Source organism: Canariomyces notabilis (assembly GCF_033297395.1).
Source record: "Canariomyces notabilis strain CBS 508.74 unplaced genomic scaffold N656scaffold_40, whole genome shotgun sequence".
In the NCBI taxonomy this organism is placed as follows: Eukaryota; Fungi; Ascomycota; class Sordariomycetes; order Sordariales; family Chaetomiaceae; genus Canariomyces; species Canariomyces notabilis.
The window spans coordinates 112,926-128,790 of record NW_027041862.1 but is presented as its reverse complement, the minus strand read 5'-3'; the positions used below and the strand labels follow the sequence as shown (position 1 = coordinate 128,790).

At 55.6% G+C, this 15,865-nt stretch overlaps 7 protein-coding genes across 7 annotated transcripts; 4 read left to right on the top strand and 3 right to left on the bottom strand.

Annotated features, from left to right (window-relative positions):
• Window positions 1-179: 179 nt before the first annotated feature.
• On the top strand, window positions 180-2,597 carry N656DRAFT_763086 (uncharacterized protein; the record flags this gene model as incomplete). Its single annotated transcript, XM_064813288.1, has 6 exons — window positions 180-663; window positions 758-942; window positions 1,007-1,169; window positions 1,260-1,705; window positions 1,785-2,234; window positions 2,311-2,597. The coding sequence occupies exons 1-6, from the start codon at window positions 233-235 to the stop codon at window positions 2,595-2,597; spliced, it is 1,962 nt and encodes a 653-aa protein (XP_064665196.1). The 5' UTR covers window positions 180-232.
• Window positions 2,598-2,613: 16 nt separating this feature from the next.
• N656DRAFT_763083 (copper radical oxidase) lies at window positions 2,614-4,269 on the bottom strand (the record flags this gene model as incomplete). The annotated part of the gene is made up of 1 exon (XM_064813287.1): window positions 2,614-4,269. The coding sequence occupies one exon, from the start codon at window positions 4,267-4,269 to the stop codon at window positions 2,614-2,616; it is 1,656 nt and encodes a 551-aa protein (XP_064665195.1).
• A 654-nt stretch (window positions 4,270-4,923) lies between these two features.
• Window positions 4,924-5,254, bottom strand: N656DRAFT_504723 (uncharacterized protein). The gene has a single exon (XM_064809870.1). The coding sequence runs from the start codon at window positions 5,196-5,198 to the stop codon at window positions 4,962-4,964; it is 237 nt and encodes a 78-aa protein (XP_064665194.1). The 5' UTR covers window positions 5,199-5,254; the 3' UTR covers window positions 4,924-4,961.
• A 595-nt stretch (window positions 5,255-5,849) lies between these two features.
• Window positions 5,850-7,255, top strand: N656DRAFT_763082 (glycosyltransferase family 2 protein; the record flags this gene model as incomplete). The annotated part of the gene is made up of 2 exons (XM_064813286.1): window positions 5,850-6,291; window positions 6,381-7,255. The coding sequence occupies 2 exons, from the start codon at window positions 5,850-5,852 to the stop codon at window positions 7,253-7,255; spliced, it is 1,317 nt and encodes a 438-aa protein (XP_064665193.1).
• Window positions 7,256-9,809: 2,554 nt separating this feature from the next.
• Window positions 9,810-11,653, top strand: N656DRAFT_802535 (uncharacterized protein; the record flags this gene model as incomplete). The annotated part of the gene is made up of 6 exons (XM_064818253.1): window positions 9,810-9,953; window positions 10,050-10,193; window positions 10,258-10,551; window positions 10,627-10,961; window positions 11,042-11,106; window positions 11,190-11,653. The coding sequence occupies 6 exons, from the start codon at window positions 9,810-9,812 to the stop codon at window positions 11,651-11,653; spliced, it is 1,446 nt and encodes a 481-aa protein (XP_064665192.1).
• A 459-nt stretch (window positions 11,654-12,112) lies between these two features.
• On the top strand, window positions 12,113-13,675 carry N656DRAFT_719685 (SET domain-containing protein; the record flags this gene model as incomplete). Its single annotated transcript, XM_064812390.1, has 2 exons — window positions 12,113-12,245; window positions 12,300-13,675. 2 exons carry the CDS (start codon window positions 12,113-12,115, stop codon window positions 13,673-13,675), a joined length of 1,509 nt encoding a protein of 502 aa, XP_064665191.1.
• A 1-nt stretch (window position 13,676) lies between these two features.
• Window positions 13,677-15,865, bottom strand: N656DRAFT_785110 (uncharacterized protein). The gene has a single exon (XM_064816305.1). The coding sequence runs from the start codon at window positions 15,683-15,685 to the stop codon at window positions 13,997-13,999; it is 1,689 nt and encodes a 562-aa protein (XP_064665190.1). The 5' UTR covers window positions 15,686-15,865; the 3' UTR covers window positions 13,677-13,996.

Sequence of the window (15,865 nt, the reverse complement as noted above, 5' to 3'; positions counted from 1 at the left end):
CACGTTTAGAGTTGAACCCTTTTCTCTCACCTCCCAACATGGATCCAACAAACCAGAACCCCCCAACACCCAGGCTGTGACCTTCAGCTTCATTTCCCGCACTTCACACGGCATCCCAATCTACAACTCCTCCGCTTCCACTTCCCCCCCGCGATTCCTATCATCATCATCACCACAAACACGTCCCGATCCAGCCCCTTACCATGCTAGCACTCACAGTAACAATCCTAACATGAACCAGCACCTACACCTGAACATCACCACCCACCACCCTCGTTTATTCTCCTCCCCCTTAGGCGCCTCCTCCTCCTCCAACAAATGGGCCTCCCTGCCACATCTCATCGCAACCGACCCGTACCTTTACAGCTGGAATCAGACCATCTTTGCGCTGGCAGCTGAGTGTCTTATCCTGCCGCCACCGCGGTACGTCGTGGACGGGACGAGCGGGGTGCTGGACGTGGCACGCGAGGTGCAGCGGCGGATCAAGCTGTGGGCGTATGCGTTTCGCATGTCGGCGGAGGGTGGCAAAGGAAAGATGAAATGGAAGAGGAGGATCTGGGAGGAGCTTGTTGTGGCTGCGGGGAATGGGACAGGGACAGGGACAGGGACAGGTACCGGCCAGGGGTTTGACTTTGGGGTGCAAGGGGATAATTGGAATTCCGGGTTCGTTTTTTCCTTAGTAGTGATCTTTGGGAGTTGAGGATGATATGGAGAAGGAAAGGGAAGGATGGGTGACGGCTAATGCTATAGTGGACAGACACTGGCTTGATGTTGCAGAGTTTTTGCTTGCGTTTTCGATCGCCTACGACTGGCTTTACGACGCGTGGGATTCGGCCGAGAGGGAGGCGATTCGGTGGTCAATCGTTGACCTGGGACTGCGGAAGGGTCTTGAGGCGTACCAGAACGATGCATGGTTTCTCTCGGTTAAGGGGAATTGGAATTGTGAGTTCTGTCTTGGATTCTTTCTTTCCCACATGGCAGTTGCTCACATGTCAATGCCGTCTAGGCGTCACGAACGGGGCAATGGTGATCGGGTCGCTGGCCGTCTACCACGAGGACCCAACCAATGTCTCGGGACAGCTTCTCCCTCAGGCGATCGAGAATGCCGCAAAATTCTGTGCCCAGTCTGTGGAATCAGACGGGACGTGGGTCGAAACCCCTGACTACTGGTAGCGGATATTATTGACCCCTTCTTCTGCCTGAGTGTTACCCCTTGCAATTGAGGAGGTGAGACTAACATTTGATTGACACCTGATTAGGTACTTTGGCACCCAGGCACATGCCCAGCTAGCCTCGGCGCTGCTGTCAGCAACCGGCAGCACGCATGGCATGTTGACGGCGAACCCGGCATTCCGGGAAACGGGTATGTTCCACATATACAACTACGGCATGACCGACAAGTTCAACTACGGCGACTGCGGCCCCGTAAAACTCACGGCGACCGCCAACGCGCTACTGTTCTACGGCAACGAGTTCAACATGCCCCTGTACGCGCTCTACCAACGAGACCGGCCCGATGCAAGCGACCCGCTCGCCATGTTGTGGTACAACCCGCATGTTACGGGCTCATGGTACCATGATCTACCGCTTGACAAAGTCTTTGCCGATTCTCAGGGTGCTTGGGTGTCGATGAGATCGTCCTGGACGGATCCGTTGGGAATTTTCGCTGCCATGAAGGCAGGACGGATGGTTGGTCATGCAACACGTATGTACTGTACATGTACTCATGCTGCTAACGTTGTCTGCTTGGTGGATATGCTCAACTGATACTACCACGCCATTAGACGGCAATCTCGACGCGGGTGACTTTGTCCTCGACGCCATGGGCGTGCGGTGGGCGGGCGAGCTCTGCCAGGACGACTACTCGGCGCCGGGCTACTTCTCAAGCGAGGACCAGGACAGCCTGCGCTGGACCTACTATCGTTGCCGGACAGAAGGGCAGAACACGATAGTATACGATGGGCGTAATCAGAGGGCCAATGCCACAGCCCGAACCCGGTTCGAGAGCAGCCGGGCTGATGACCAGATTCTTGAATCGCTGGACGACGGGGCGTTTTGGATTGCCAATCTCACCGAGGCCTATAATGGGACACACATCTGGCGCGGCTTGCGGCTTCTCCGAGGACGGAAGCGGCTTCTGTTGCAAGATGAGATCCTCGAGGCGGAGAGGGGGAGTCAATGGAGGATGCATACCAATGCGTCGATTGTATACAGCAACAACGGGAGATTGGCTCGTAAGCCTTTTGCAGCATACCCTTGATCTTCGTCTTCCTCCCTTTGTCTGATGGCTAATAAGTGGTATTGTACCAGATCTAGCACTCGACGGCAAGACGCTAGATGTTCTGCTCGCATCCCCTTCAACCGCCTCCTTTTACACGGCCCCCGCTGTCCGGCTAGTCACTGACCCCCGATTGCCAAATGACGTCCAAGACATGGCAAACGAGGGCATCAGCGTGCTCTGCATTGACATACCTGCCGGTAACTCCACCGTGGCCGTTGTCTTCTGTCCCCGCTGGGAGCCGGCCTCGACATGTATTAGCACTTCCATTCAAGTTGTCCCTCTACAAGATTGGAAACTGGAGATTCCCATAGGCTAGGTAGCACGAACTATTTCTAACCCAAAACTCTCTCAACAAGAATGGTTTCCGCAACAGACGGCACCCCTTTTGCCGAAATAGCAAACAACATCCAATACCCCGGTATCATAATCCCCGGGTCCTCGGGTATCCTGACCACATATTTTCCCCTCGCCACTCTCACCCCTTCTAGGCCTACCCTCCTCTGATCGGTATTCACCGCATGTGTCGCGGACCCATACCTCACCATTGCAAACTCGATCCTTTCCTCCCCTTTTACATGCGCAACCTCAACCTCCAACCTCTCCCCCGGCCTCACCCTCGTATTCCCCACCCCGCTAATCCTCACCCTCCTTTCCCCCTTCCCATCCCTGAACAAATACCCCGGCCTATAAACCTGCACATCCAAATGATTCACCTCCTTCTCCCTCCCTCGACACGTCTCCCAGCACAGCCCGCCTCCTCCCACCAACACACTCGCATCCGGCAACAAAACGGCAACACTATGATACGTCCTGGCCACATCCATCCTTGCCATCTCCGTAAACTCTCTCGTCTTGTGGTCCCACAGCTCCGGAACCATGCTGGCGTTCACATCCGTCCATTGCATGGCGTACGACGCGCCCCCTACGACCAACACATCTCCCGTCGGCAAGACCACCGAGTTGGCGTATGCGCGGGCGTGCCGCATGGGTGGTATTTCCTCCACCTCTGGACTCAGGAACGGCACGGAGGGCAACGTGATGACATGCGCTGCGTTGGTGCTTATTGCACCCGAGTAGCTCGTGGCACCGCCGAGCGTGAGGATTTTGCCCTGCGCCGCGTCGTAGAGAACAAAATTGCCGTTCATCTGGGCGTCGTTCATGTTGGCAGTCCCGCGCAGGCCGGCAGGGGCGTGGTCGCCTTGACCAATCGTGCCGTACCAGTTCATCGACGGCGACGGACCGGCCTGGAAGACGGAGGCATTCTTCCACGCGACGAGCCACGCGTGGTTGTCGGATGCAAAGATGCCCAGCGTGTCGTTGGTGAGCATGGGTGCGACGACGGAGCCAGGGAGAGGGGACCACTGCCAGGGGTTGAGATCATGATTGAGATTGAGATTGAGATTGAGAACCTCGCCGTTTTTCTGGCCAATGGAGCCCGACCAGGAGCCGCCGATCGTAAAGATGCGTCCGTCGGACAGAGTGGCTTGCGCGTGGTAGCCGCGGCCGATTTGCAGTGGTGGGCCGGTGAGCCACGTGTCTTGCTGGGGGGAGTAGATGCTGGTTTGGTTCGGGGAGGACCCGCCTGTGATGATGGGGCGGCCGAGCCCGTCGAGGGATACACCGGGGCAGAACATGTTGTGGTTGGTCATGGACATGTTTCGTGGCGAGATGTGGCCGGTCAAAGGGTCGTAGATGGCCATGACGGTAAGGGAGGTGCCGTTGGAGAAGACTGTGGGCTTGTCGGCGGACCAGAGGAGGACCTTGCCGGATTGCGGGAGGACTGCCGCAGCAACGGGGACGAGGGGAAGGGGTATGGGTGTTGACCAGCGGCCTTTGGAGGAGGCATCGTTGGTGGTGAGGAGGTGGAGAGGGAAGGGGGTGTTGGAATGGTGCCGATAGAGGAGGGACAAGACGAGGAGTGAGAATATTGCCGTGGTGATGATGGTGCGCGTCTTTCTAACCGCCGTGTAAGGGAGTATACAGGACATCGCTGGTGGTTTGGAAAGCCTCATGATTCATCTCCCGTCAAGTGTGAGGTTGAATATCCCGAAAGAGACGCATCCAGCAACCATCTGTACGTTCACTCGGGCTCTACCCTCTAGCCATCACTACTAGTACTAATTTACTAGCTTACAACGCATCATATCGCAGATGACGTAGCAGATACCGCTTCCTCTTTCTGTTCGGCGGCCGCTTCCGGAGCCCAAGGTAAAGTACCTACTCATATGTATCCCGCAGTGAGTAAGTACATGTAGGCACTCACCTGGATCTCGGACTCACATGAAGTAATACACAAGGCGTATACGACGCATAGACGGCTTGGAGAATGCGAGAGTCGCCGACGTGACACTGCAGGAGGCGCAGAAGCCTGGACTGCATGCCCAGGTGATAGTGCAACTACTAGTAGTACTGTGTGAGCGCAGTGTCAGGGGTCGGAACTGCAGTGGGAAGGTTAAGGCTGGTGCAGACCGAGGTCACTGCATGGTTTTTTTCATGTTTGTTGTTGTTTGCCCTCAACGTTTGGGCCCTATACGACGATACTAAACCATGGCGGACGTGCTGTCAATGCTAGTAGGTCCTATATACAAAATCGTCAGGTATTACCATACACCAACTCGAGTCCAAAGGACCTGTCCGGCGGTGTACCGACCACCTGCAACGCCGCCACCCTCAACTCGATTCATATAGACCTGTCTTCACTGATTTCTAGGCTTATACCCTTCTGAGAAAGGATATCTAGCCTATACCAGGTAAGATTTTTTAATGCTAAGAATGGCACAGGTCCAGTAATTCTACTGTAGTTACTAGCGGCGTTGCCTCCCGACAGTAGCAACAGGGGAAAATAAGTGAGCAAGAAGACGGAAACCAAGGCTCTGACCGTCGGTAAACTACAAATAGATAGGACCGTTTGAACCATATCTTAGCCCCCAACGCCCAACTACTACTGCTTTTACCCTTTTCGTGAAGGCCAAGACCCTACCCTGCTTGTACCCCCCACCCTGCGAAGAAGAAGAAGTAATTACACCCCCCAACGAAGCCCTCAACCCTCCTATCGAGGAAGACTGGGAAGCCGATGCCAAGAGAGCAGTGTATGTAGTCAAGAGAGCCCTCAGCCCCCTCAGCCCCAGTAAGATCCCCCAGAACCCCTCACCACCACAAGACGCGGCAATGATGATACCGGATTCTCCTACCGGACAGGAGGGGTCGGGGGTCGCGGTGTGTCAGTCACGCTCCTGCATGGTCTAGACCGAACCGAGTGACAAGGCCCAGGTGCGATGACTAGGTACCTAGGTATTGTACCTCCTCCGTATAGCAGATAAGAAGAATAAAAGACCGGAAAGGCAAAAAGGAGAATAAAAGGGGGGGGAAATCGATAAATAAATGAATAAAGAAACAAAATTTCAGATACGGCAACGGAAGTGAGCACACTACGTCCGGCCATGGCACTTATAAAGTTATAAGTTGAAGTCCTCCACTTACCTAGTTGCTGTTGAATTCCACCATAAACACGGGAGTTGAGCAGCTGGTATACCCATCTCATATTCACCACTCTTTCACAATGCCCTCCATGCTAGAAGACAGCCAAATCAGCAGCAAGGCAAGCAGACCTCGCGTCTACCTTGGCCACCGCTCCTCCCCTCCTCCCAGTAGCGGTAGTGGCTCTTCTAGTCCTCCCAGCAGCAGCGCCTCCAGTTCGTCTCATGGCTCCTCCTCCTCCTACTTTCCCAACGAGAAGACCTCCTTCCTATCACCCACCGCACCGCCGTTCATAGACGACGACTGCCTGGTCATCACGCGCGACCCGGAGCCCGACGCGATCCACCACTTGCCCTGGCAGCGCTTCGTCGCACGCCTCTTCTTCGTCACCGGCGCCGTCCCCTGCTTCCTGGCCATTTGGGCCTCGTACATCCAAGCCCAGACCCTCGCCTTCTCCCCCATAGCCGAGAGCCTGCCGTTGCTCCACCGCTGGTTGGCGTGGCTCATGCTTGCGCTGGATTTCGTCACCAACAGTGAGCTCATCATCATATCATCATACACACCTCCTCAATAGTACTACTACTAGCGGGTAAGGTACTGACCGTGTCTTGTGTCTGTCTAGTCGACTCCCTCCTAGCGGTCCTCGTCAAAGCCAGCACGTCGCTAGCCCGATGGCGTCCCCGCCTCCTTCTCCTCGGCGACAACGGGGCCGGCGCCGTGCCCTTTGTCGACGTGCTCATCCCCGTCTGCAACGAGCGGCTCGACATAATCCAGGACACGGTCCGCGCCGCGCTCCGCGTGGATTACCCGCCGCGCCGGTTCCGTGTGGTCGTGTCGGACGACGGTGCCTCGGCCGAGTTGAGGGCTTGGGTCGAGTCGCTGTCGCAGGGGCAGGGGCAGCCTGAGAACATGAATTATCCGAAGTTGTATTATACATCCCGCGTGAAGCAGGGGACCCGGACCGCGGGGTATAAAGCGGGCAATCTGAACCATGCTTTGGAGGTTGTCAGGCGGCTGCCTGGGGGCGCAGCGGATTATGTCGCGGGCTTGGATGCGGATATGGTGCCCGAGAGGAAATGGCTACGGTCGGTGGCGGCGCATATCGTCAGGGATGATATGCTGGGCTTGGTGTGTCCGGCGCAGTTGATGTACAACACGCCGCACAACGATCCGTTGTATCAGACGAGCGCGATGAACTGGTATTGTATGGACATTGTGAGGGATTTGGGCGGGTGTGGGTGGAATCTGGGGTCGGGCTGGATTGTGAGGAGGGAGGCGGTCGAGGATATTGGCGGGTTCCCGACAGATTGTTTGATCGAGGATGTGTGCAGCTCCATGATGATGCAGGCCTGTGGTTGGAGGACCATGTATATCCCGCAGGGGTTGCAGTATGGGTTGGTGCCCGAGACGTATTTGGGGCATGTTAAGCAGTTTACGAGATGGGTGAGTACCTACCTACTACTTATACCCCTTACCCCGTTTCCTGGAACAAGTTGACTGACAGCACGTCGCAGTACATCGGCGGCTGCCAAATGGCCCTCCGCTTCCGAGGGTACATATCCCAAACCTGGACCCGCCGCATGCCCCTGATCACCAGACTGGTCGGCTTCTCCTCGTCCGTGAGCGTGCACATCAAGCCCCACGCGGCCACGCTGGGAATGGTGATGACGCCCCTTTTGTTTCTGACCAACACCCGGCTGGTGTACTGGCAAGACGCCGACCAGATGCGTCTGCTCCTGCGCATCCACTGCGCCCTTGTCCTCACCAAGTGGCTGCACAGCTGCCATTTGGCCGTGTTGGCTGGCTATCGCACCGTCATGATGGATACGTGTCTGAGCATGTACATGGCTCCCTGTTAGTTCACATCCCCCATCTTTCCCTACTATCTTCAACATCCCGCTGACTGACTGACTGACTTTGTTCACTCCCAGACTTCACCACGGCCTGGTTCCGCAGCTTCATTCTCCCCTCCTCCCTCGGCGGGCGCGTAACCACCTTCACAGCCACCGGGTCTTTGCGCAGCAGCGTGCACGAACGCTCCCGCCTTCTCCGCGCCCCTCTCTATCCCCGGTTACGCCACATACTTTTCGACTGTGGTGCCTGGGTGCAGCTGCTTGTCATCTTCGTATCTCTCCTCACTGCAGGCCTGCGAGTCCGGCACATCATGATATCTCAGACACACTCTAACCCCCTGCTGGGGCAGGAGGTCTATCCCATCGGTATCCAGCTCCTGCAAAGCGTAGCCTGGCCGTCGCACATCTGGATCCCCGCCACCCTATCCTGTCTCACGCCGCTGCGCTATGCGCTGTCTCCGCCTGATGTGGCTGACAGGGATGAGTTGATGGGGAAAAGGGAGCAGGGTGGGAAAGGGGCCAGGTATGCGAGACCCGAGGCCAAAGCTGGGAGCTGGAGCGGGTGGGAGTGTGGCTTTGTGCAGCTGTATACCGTGTTTATCGTGTTTGTTGGCGGGCTCTTTGTTGTTAGCTGGAGTATGTGAAACGGCCATGGGTCCAGGGAGGTGGATGTACGGTGACGGTGGAAAGAAAAGAAGGGAGTGAGCGAACCAAGGGGTTAGATTAGACTACCTAGACTTGTCTCACCAGCTGTTGGGATGCTATGAGGCTCCGGTCGAGAATCATGTAATACTCCGTTGCCCCAATGCCAGGGGGAACACAATATGAATTCGAGAAGTCCAATTCCCAGATGACGAATACATATGTGTGCTCGAGCACACCACTAATATGGTACTAGTATCTGAATGCATTACTCCCGTCCTATTCTATTCCCCTTTCCCAGATAGACATACCATGCCGCGCCCAATTCCCTTAATAGCCCCTATATCATGCACCGTTAGCCCTAACCCTGACTCTCTCGGGACGACGGCGTTAGAGCAGCGGTGCCCGGGGCCCGGGACCGGACGGTGGAGTTGGTGGTTCGGCCGAACCACCGGCAATGTCAACTATGAGATTGTTATGGCCGCTGCCGTTTTTTCCTTGCTAAGGTGAGAATGGGAGAAGTGCGTAATCAGCCAGCTGAGAGCTCCGGAAGGCGGAGTTACAGCAACATTGAAGAGCTTTTTGGGCAAACACACCTTCTAGAAAGCGAATGGTGTATAGTGTGAATCTGATTGCTATAGGTAGCCAGTGATTGGTTGATATCTTCAAGTTGAAGTGGTTGAGTCGCAGTTGTTGGGTCGACATGGCATGGACCGGCCATCTATAGACTATAGGTGGAATGGAACCTGACATGAGCACGCAATCAGTCACCAGCAGGGTTCTAGGCACGTCCCGTCAGCTCCACCACTCGGCAATGTGGGGTTAGCTAACACGGCACCTGGAGCATTTGCCGGGGCTCTAAACTGAGGTAGGCAGATGGTGGTGTGCCTACGTACTAGTAGGTGGTCAAGGTAGGTAGTAGTAGGATGGCAAATGCCGGTCGTTTGTTTGACTTACAAGATTCGAGTTTCTTATAACTTTGTTTGAGGATGAATGCTCGGTGTTTGTCAGCTCCAATCCTCCGCAGCTCCGACCGCTTTAACGCTAATGTTAAGCGTAAGACTTGGCACCGATGTGTCATGCAGTCACTACAACCCAAGATCCCGAGGTTCAAAGATAGCGCCGTGGTCGAGCCCAACTCGCTGGCAGATAAAGACTTTCCTGAACAGGCAGGAGACTCTTTTCGCAAGGAAACCCACGACGTGGGCGCGAAAGGCCTCCACTCTTCAACTTCTATGGTACGGCCAACATTGCCCGAAGGCTGACAACATTCATGTCCGCCACATCGCCATTTCGTACCTGCTTGTTTCGATCCGGGTATTGGGCTTGGCATACAAGGGCGGTAGGATTTCGAGGACCTTGGCAACGTAGCCTCACATAAGATGCAAGCATCTAGTAGGTAGGTGGCCATTGAGGTCCAGGGCACAGGCAGAAGATAAAGAGAGGGCCATCCGTCATGAAGGAAGTAATAGGCCTTCGCATCAGGTAGTCCGCCCGTGGCATACCAAGACAATCATCGACACGACTTGTGCGCCCCGTCGAAGACTTCATCCAAGATGAGGACTCCCCAACTCGTATCCTTTGTCGCCGCGGCACTGCTCGGCCATGGCGTCACCGCCAGGGAGCTGCAGCCGAATGCACTGACGGCGCAGATCTACGAAAGCGGTTCTGTCCATGAGGGGCTCATGGCCAAAAAGATGGTACGTATTCTCACTCTGTGATTACGAGTTACCAGTACAGTCTGGTGGCCAAGAGAGGACATGATAATAGCTGACATTGAAGCAACGAACCACCAGGCCACATGGGAACAACAAAGAAAGAACGGAGCCATGAACCCCCGCAAGTACAGGAGCCGCGGTGGGAACGGCGCAATCAAATGCAAGAACGGGGTTGTCGAACTCGTCCCTGGCGACCCCCTGAACACATTCCGGTGCAACAATGTACGGCCTCAACCTTCTCATCTGCCACCAAGGCACCTACTATAGACACTGACTTTGGACCTAGATCGACTTCTACGACTTTGTGAGCCACGCCGATCTTGGCAGTCAAACCGGCGAGGGCGCGTCGTCCTGGGGCTGGACCAGCCGCAACGGCCGCGAGTTCGTCGCCATTGCCCAAGCAGACGGCGCCGCCTTTGCCGAGATCACGCCCAAGGGCAAGCTTGTTTACCTGGGCCGTTTGCCGCAGTCTAGCGCTGCCCAGCCATCCATCTGGCGAGAGATCCGCGGGTACAAGAACTACATTGTCATTGGCAGTGAGGCTGTCAATCACGGTATCCAGGTGTTTGACATGTCAAAGGTTAGCATTTCACTCTCCCCTCAAAAACTGGCTGGGTTCAGGAGCAGTGGGCTGACCTGACGGATGCACGTGCAGTTGCTCAGCATCGACCCCAAGAAACCCAAAGTCTTCAACCCTGACACCGATGTCACAAGCCTGTGGAACGGGCTGCCCATTGGCCGCACGCACAATGTGGTAGTCAACGAGGAAAAGGAGTACGCTGTTGCTGTTGGTGCCGCGCCGCGCAACGATACCTGCCGTTCCGGCCTCATCTTCATCGACCTGAAGGATCCCAGCAACCCCAAGGGACTGGGCTGCGCCTCAGGCGATGGATATGTGCATGATGCTCAGTGCCTGGTGTACCGTGGCCCGGATAAGAAGTACTTTGGCAGGGATATCTGCTATGGGTATAATGAGGATACTTTGACCATGTAAGTGGCGCTGTGCTTGGAACATCGACAACATGAAGGCCCAACAACTTGGAAAAGCACTAACAGCATCGGATCATTAGCTACGATGTTACGGACAAGAACGCTACGAACATCATCTCAAGGACCTCTTACGAAGGTGCCAGCTGTAAGTCCCCTCATGCATCCCGCACCGCTCCGTCCTCTTACTCCTCGTCCCAATCTGGTAGCTAATCACCATAATCAAACTAGACACGCACCAAGGTTGGGTGACCAACCCCAACTGGCAAGAATTCCTCGTCCTCGACGACGAGTACGACGAGTACGACGGCGCCGGGCCGGCCGCCAGCGGGTACCCCATCACCTACTTCTGGGACATCCGCTCGCTCGAGAACCCCAAGCAGACGGGCGTCTTCCGCAGCCCGGCCTATGGCATCGACCACAACCAGTTTGTCATTGACGGATTTGCCTACCAGAGCAACTACGGCTCTGGCTTGCGCATCCTGGATATCTCCAGCCTGCCCCGTGATCCTACGGGTGCGAGAGTCAAGGAGGTCGGGTATTTTGATATCTATCCAGAGGATGATAATCTGCCGAATGGGGGGGTGGTGGATTTTGTTGGGACGTGGTCTCATTATCCGTTCTTTAAGAGTGGGTATATTCTGGTGAACACGATTGAGAGGGGTGCGTTTGTGCTTAAGAGGTCGCGTCGTTAGAGGGCGGGCGGACGAGGAGGTTTGGAGGGGGTAATGATACTGTTCGTGGTACGGTAGAAGGACATGGCACGGTAGATTACATCTCTGCTCAGGGTGGATTCTATCCGGATCTCTTCAAGAAGTTCAACTTGGCGTATCGAAATCCACCTGATAAGTACAACTTGGACTCGCGAGAATGGTCTGTCTCTGCGAGTCTTCATGTCAGCTAAGTGTGATAATAGTCACCACTAGTTATGCAGCACTCGATAAGCCTACCAGTGTTATTTTCCCTTCCTCCTCTTTCCTCCTGCCCGTTCCCCCTTTTCTCATACCAGCCAGACCCTAACCCGCACGTCGAACGAATTGTATCCTAGGGTTAGGGTGTGAGGAACTTTCCAAGTTCATGCAGCAAAAAATTTTGGGTTTCTTGCTCTCTCAGGACTGGCTGCAGCATCGTACCTTTTCACGATGGACGTCGACATGGAAACAAATTCTGACTTCAACGAGAGCTCTCAAAGGTTCGTCGATTGGTTTCAATCGCTACCTGGCGCAACATTTCACAACGACATCGAAATCAGGGACTTGCGGCAACAGAATGCAGGTCGAGGCATCGGTAAGTGAATCATAAAGACCTTCAAGTGAGAGCCATGTCTAACCTGATCATCAGTTGCCAAAGCCGACATCCCACCAGACACCGTTCTGTTCACCATCCCCCGCAATGCCATCATCTGCGCCTCAACCTCCGCCCTGAAATCCCAGCTTCCCCATCTCTTCGACCTCGAAAACGACGATGCAGAGTCCTGTGACGGCGACGAGGCATCCTCAAAATCCCAGGACTCATGGACTCTGCTCATCCTAATCATGATCTACGAGTTCCTCCAAGGCCCAGCCTCCCGCTGGAAACCCTACCTAGACATCCTCCCCTCAACCTTCGACACGCCCATGTTCTGGTCCGACACCGAACTCTCCGAACTCCAAGCCAGCGCTCTCATCCACCGCATCGGCAAGGACTCAGCCGACCAAATGATCCGGTCCAAAATCCTCCCCATCATCCACGACCACCCACACATCTTCTTCCCCGCCAACAGCCCAAGCCCCAAACTCGACGATACCCAACTGCTCGCCCTCGCCCACCGCATGGGCAGCACCATCATGGCATACGCCTTTGACCTTGAGCCCGAGACAGACGACTCCGCCTCAGGACTCGGAGCAGACGGTGAGGAGGGGGACGGCTGGGTCGAAGATAGAGAAGGCAAGACGATGCTGGGCATGGTGCCCATGGCGGACATGCTCAACGCCGACGCCGAGTTCAACGCACACATCGCTCACCACGAGGATTGTCTAACAGCCACCGCGCTGCGTACCATTCATGCTGGGGAAGAGATTCTGAATTATTACGGGAGCCTTTCTAGTGCTGAGCTGTTGAGGAGATATGGGTATGTCACGGCCAAGCATGCGAGGTATGATGCTGTTGAATTGGCGTGGGAGTTGGTTGAGAAGAGGTTGAAAGAGAGAGTAGGGGGTGGGATGCGCCGGGAGGAGTGGGAAAGGGTGACGCAGCTTGTTGAATCTCTCTCGGATGAGGACGAGGGGTTTGAGAAGAGCTTCGTGCTAGAACGTTCGAGCCCGGACCCAGACTCCACCGGGCGGTTGGTTGGGGAAGCGGTTTTTGACGGGCTGCCGGATGAGCTGGAGAAGCAGTTCAAGACTTTTCTCAAGGCGGTTAAGAATATCAAGCCTGATGTTGAAGTCGTCGTCAGGGCACTTTCGGACCGCGATATACGCAAGGAGCTGTACTTGGAGTGCGTTCGCGGGGCGCTACAGGATCAAGAGGGTCAGTATCAGACTTCTTTGGAGGAGGATGAACGGTTGCTGGGAGAAAGGCAGGTGACTGGGCGCAAGAGGATGGCAGTCTGGGTCAGGAGGGGGGAGAAACAGCTTCTGCGTGAGGCGAAGGCATGGGTTGATCGAGAGCTGGCTGAGGTGAGGAACAGGAGGCCGGGGGGAGATGACGGCCCAGCCGCAAAGAGACGGCGGGTTTGAGGGATTCGGTTGTATTGGCAGGGCTGGTATGATGGGTCAGTTCCAATGCTTTCCAACCTAGAAGTCTACCTAGTATCCACTTGAAAATACCATGTGCTCGACATCTTGTCGATCCAACCTGCGCCGCGCCATGCCCGTGACAGCTCAGCTAGTAGATTTCCCATCTGGTGCAGGCTAGTAGGTACGGCTACGACCAAAGGCAGCCCTCTCGAGGGACCCATGGTGGGGCGTAACAACGCGCAACCGGTTCACTGATGCCTTTCGATATGCCTCGATAAATCTGAACCTCGACTCTCGTCCACCGATGCTGATATTTGAAACTCACTGGCCATCGGATCCCTTTTTCTTCTTCCTCACCAGATTCGCGCCAAGCAGGTTCACCCCTTCTGTCACTGCCCCCGCCGTAGCACCTCCCGAAATCCTCTCTGCAACTTCCAACTGCTCGCCCCCCGACACTTCGCTCCCCTTCTTCCTCCTAACCAACCCAGTCCCCGTCAGATTAGCCACCTTCCCATCACCATCACCTCCACCACCGACCCCAGCAGAAGCCACATTACTACCGCCCGTCAGATTCGGCACATGCAACGGTGCCGTACCCACAACCTCCCCATCCCACGAAGCGCCAGCATCCACCTCGCCAATCCAACGCTGCGAGCTCCCTATGGCCTTGTCAAGCGTAGAAAAGTCGAGATGCAGCAACAGTTCGACGATGCGTTTGTATTCTGACTCGTTTACGATCTTCGCGCCACGACCCTCAACAGGCCAGGAATAGTAGGCTGTCGTGGTCCGACCAGCGAAACGATAGTTGCGGGAATGAGTCTTGATCCTGGGCGCGCGAGTGGCGATCGGGCCTTTTCGTTTCGGTTTGCCTTTTCTTTTAGCAGCGCTGGAACGTGATGAGTTGGGTCCGGCGGGCGAGGCGGCCGATTTGGATGAGCTTGCGGCTGCATCCCTTAGGACGGACGCTTGGGGGTGAGTTTCCTTTAGCTGATCCGAGTCAAAGACCAACCATATGAACCCCGTGAGACGCCCGCTTGAACACTCCTGGCGGAAGGCCATCATCTCCCAGAACTGGTCTAGAGTCTTGACGCTTTTCCAGGCCGAAACACTCTGTCTCCTCTTGGAGACTTCCTCGTCCAACTCATCACGGAACCGCGATTTGGGATCGTCGGGGTACCCCGGTATCAGACATCGCGGCGGCACTGAGCCGACGTCACGGGTGTAGTGTGATATCCTCTCGAGCGGATGGCCAACAACCCAGTTCTTGGGGCTCCCCGTTGTCCGCGGAATGAGGCTCCTGGCTTCCTGCTCCTCGAGTCCAGGCACAAGGAGATACCCTCTGGCGCATTGCCATGAGTCCGCGGGTGAACCTTCCAGGAGCGGATTCAAGGTCTTGCACCACCACCTCACGAGACCCCAGTCATCCAGGACGTGTTTGCCGCTGTTGCGCACACTCCCAGGAAAGAGGTACTGAGCCTGTGCGCGCGCAAAGAGGTTCACAACGGACTGTACATGGTTGCGTCTTCGGTGGTTGAGGAGGTATGTGAGGAAGGTGGCGCAGACTTGGCGGATTGGGGAGGCGGCGCCTTTTGGCAGGTTGAGCAGATGGAGGTAGCCAGTGGAGTCGACTTTGGATACAAAGAAGGTGGTCTGGTACGCGGTTGTAAAGATGAAGACCTCAATGGAAAAGACGAGTAAGGGCTTCCGGGCTCCGTCCGAGTCTTTGAGGTGATCAGCGCCCGGCGATGCGCGCTTCAAGGGAGCAGCCGTAGAACTCTGAGGATAGATGGAGATGGCAAGAAAGTGTTGTTCTCGATAGGTTTTGTCTGGCCGTTCTCCTGGTGGGGCAGGACAGAGCGATTCTGTTTTAGTTGGTGGTGTCGACACATGATGAATGCCGAATCTGTGACCCTGGGGTAAGATGGCTGCGAGTTTGTCTCGAAGGCTGCTTGAACTCGCTGCAGGGCCGTCCCTTGCACGCTTGGGGGCAGTTGGCGTGGAGGAAGACATGGAGCACTCAAGTCAACAGAAACTGGAGGCGAGCACTTCAGAGCCAATTGGGTTCCCCAGGTTAGGTATCTTTGGCAGTTTGGCTAACGTTGCCGTTCAGGTCTCTGAGTCTGGGGAAGATCGGCGATCGGGTACGGTACACCTTGATGAACCGTCTGTGAGTGAGTTTAGCGGAGCGTC

Bases quoted from the DNA above. Each gene is read 5' to 3' on its own strand.
- N656DRAFT_504723 (XM_064809870.1), bottom strand. From the start codon at position 5,198: ATGGTTCAAACGGTCCTATCTATTTGTAGTTTACCGACGGTCAGAGCC.
- N656DRAFT_785110 (XM_064816305.1), bottom strand. From the start codon at position 15,685: ATGTCTTCCTCCACGCCAACTGCCCCCAAGCGTGCAAGGGACGGCCCT.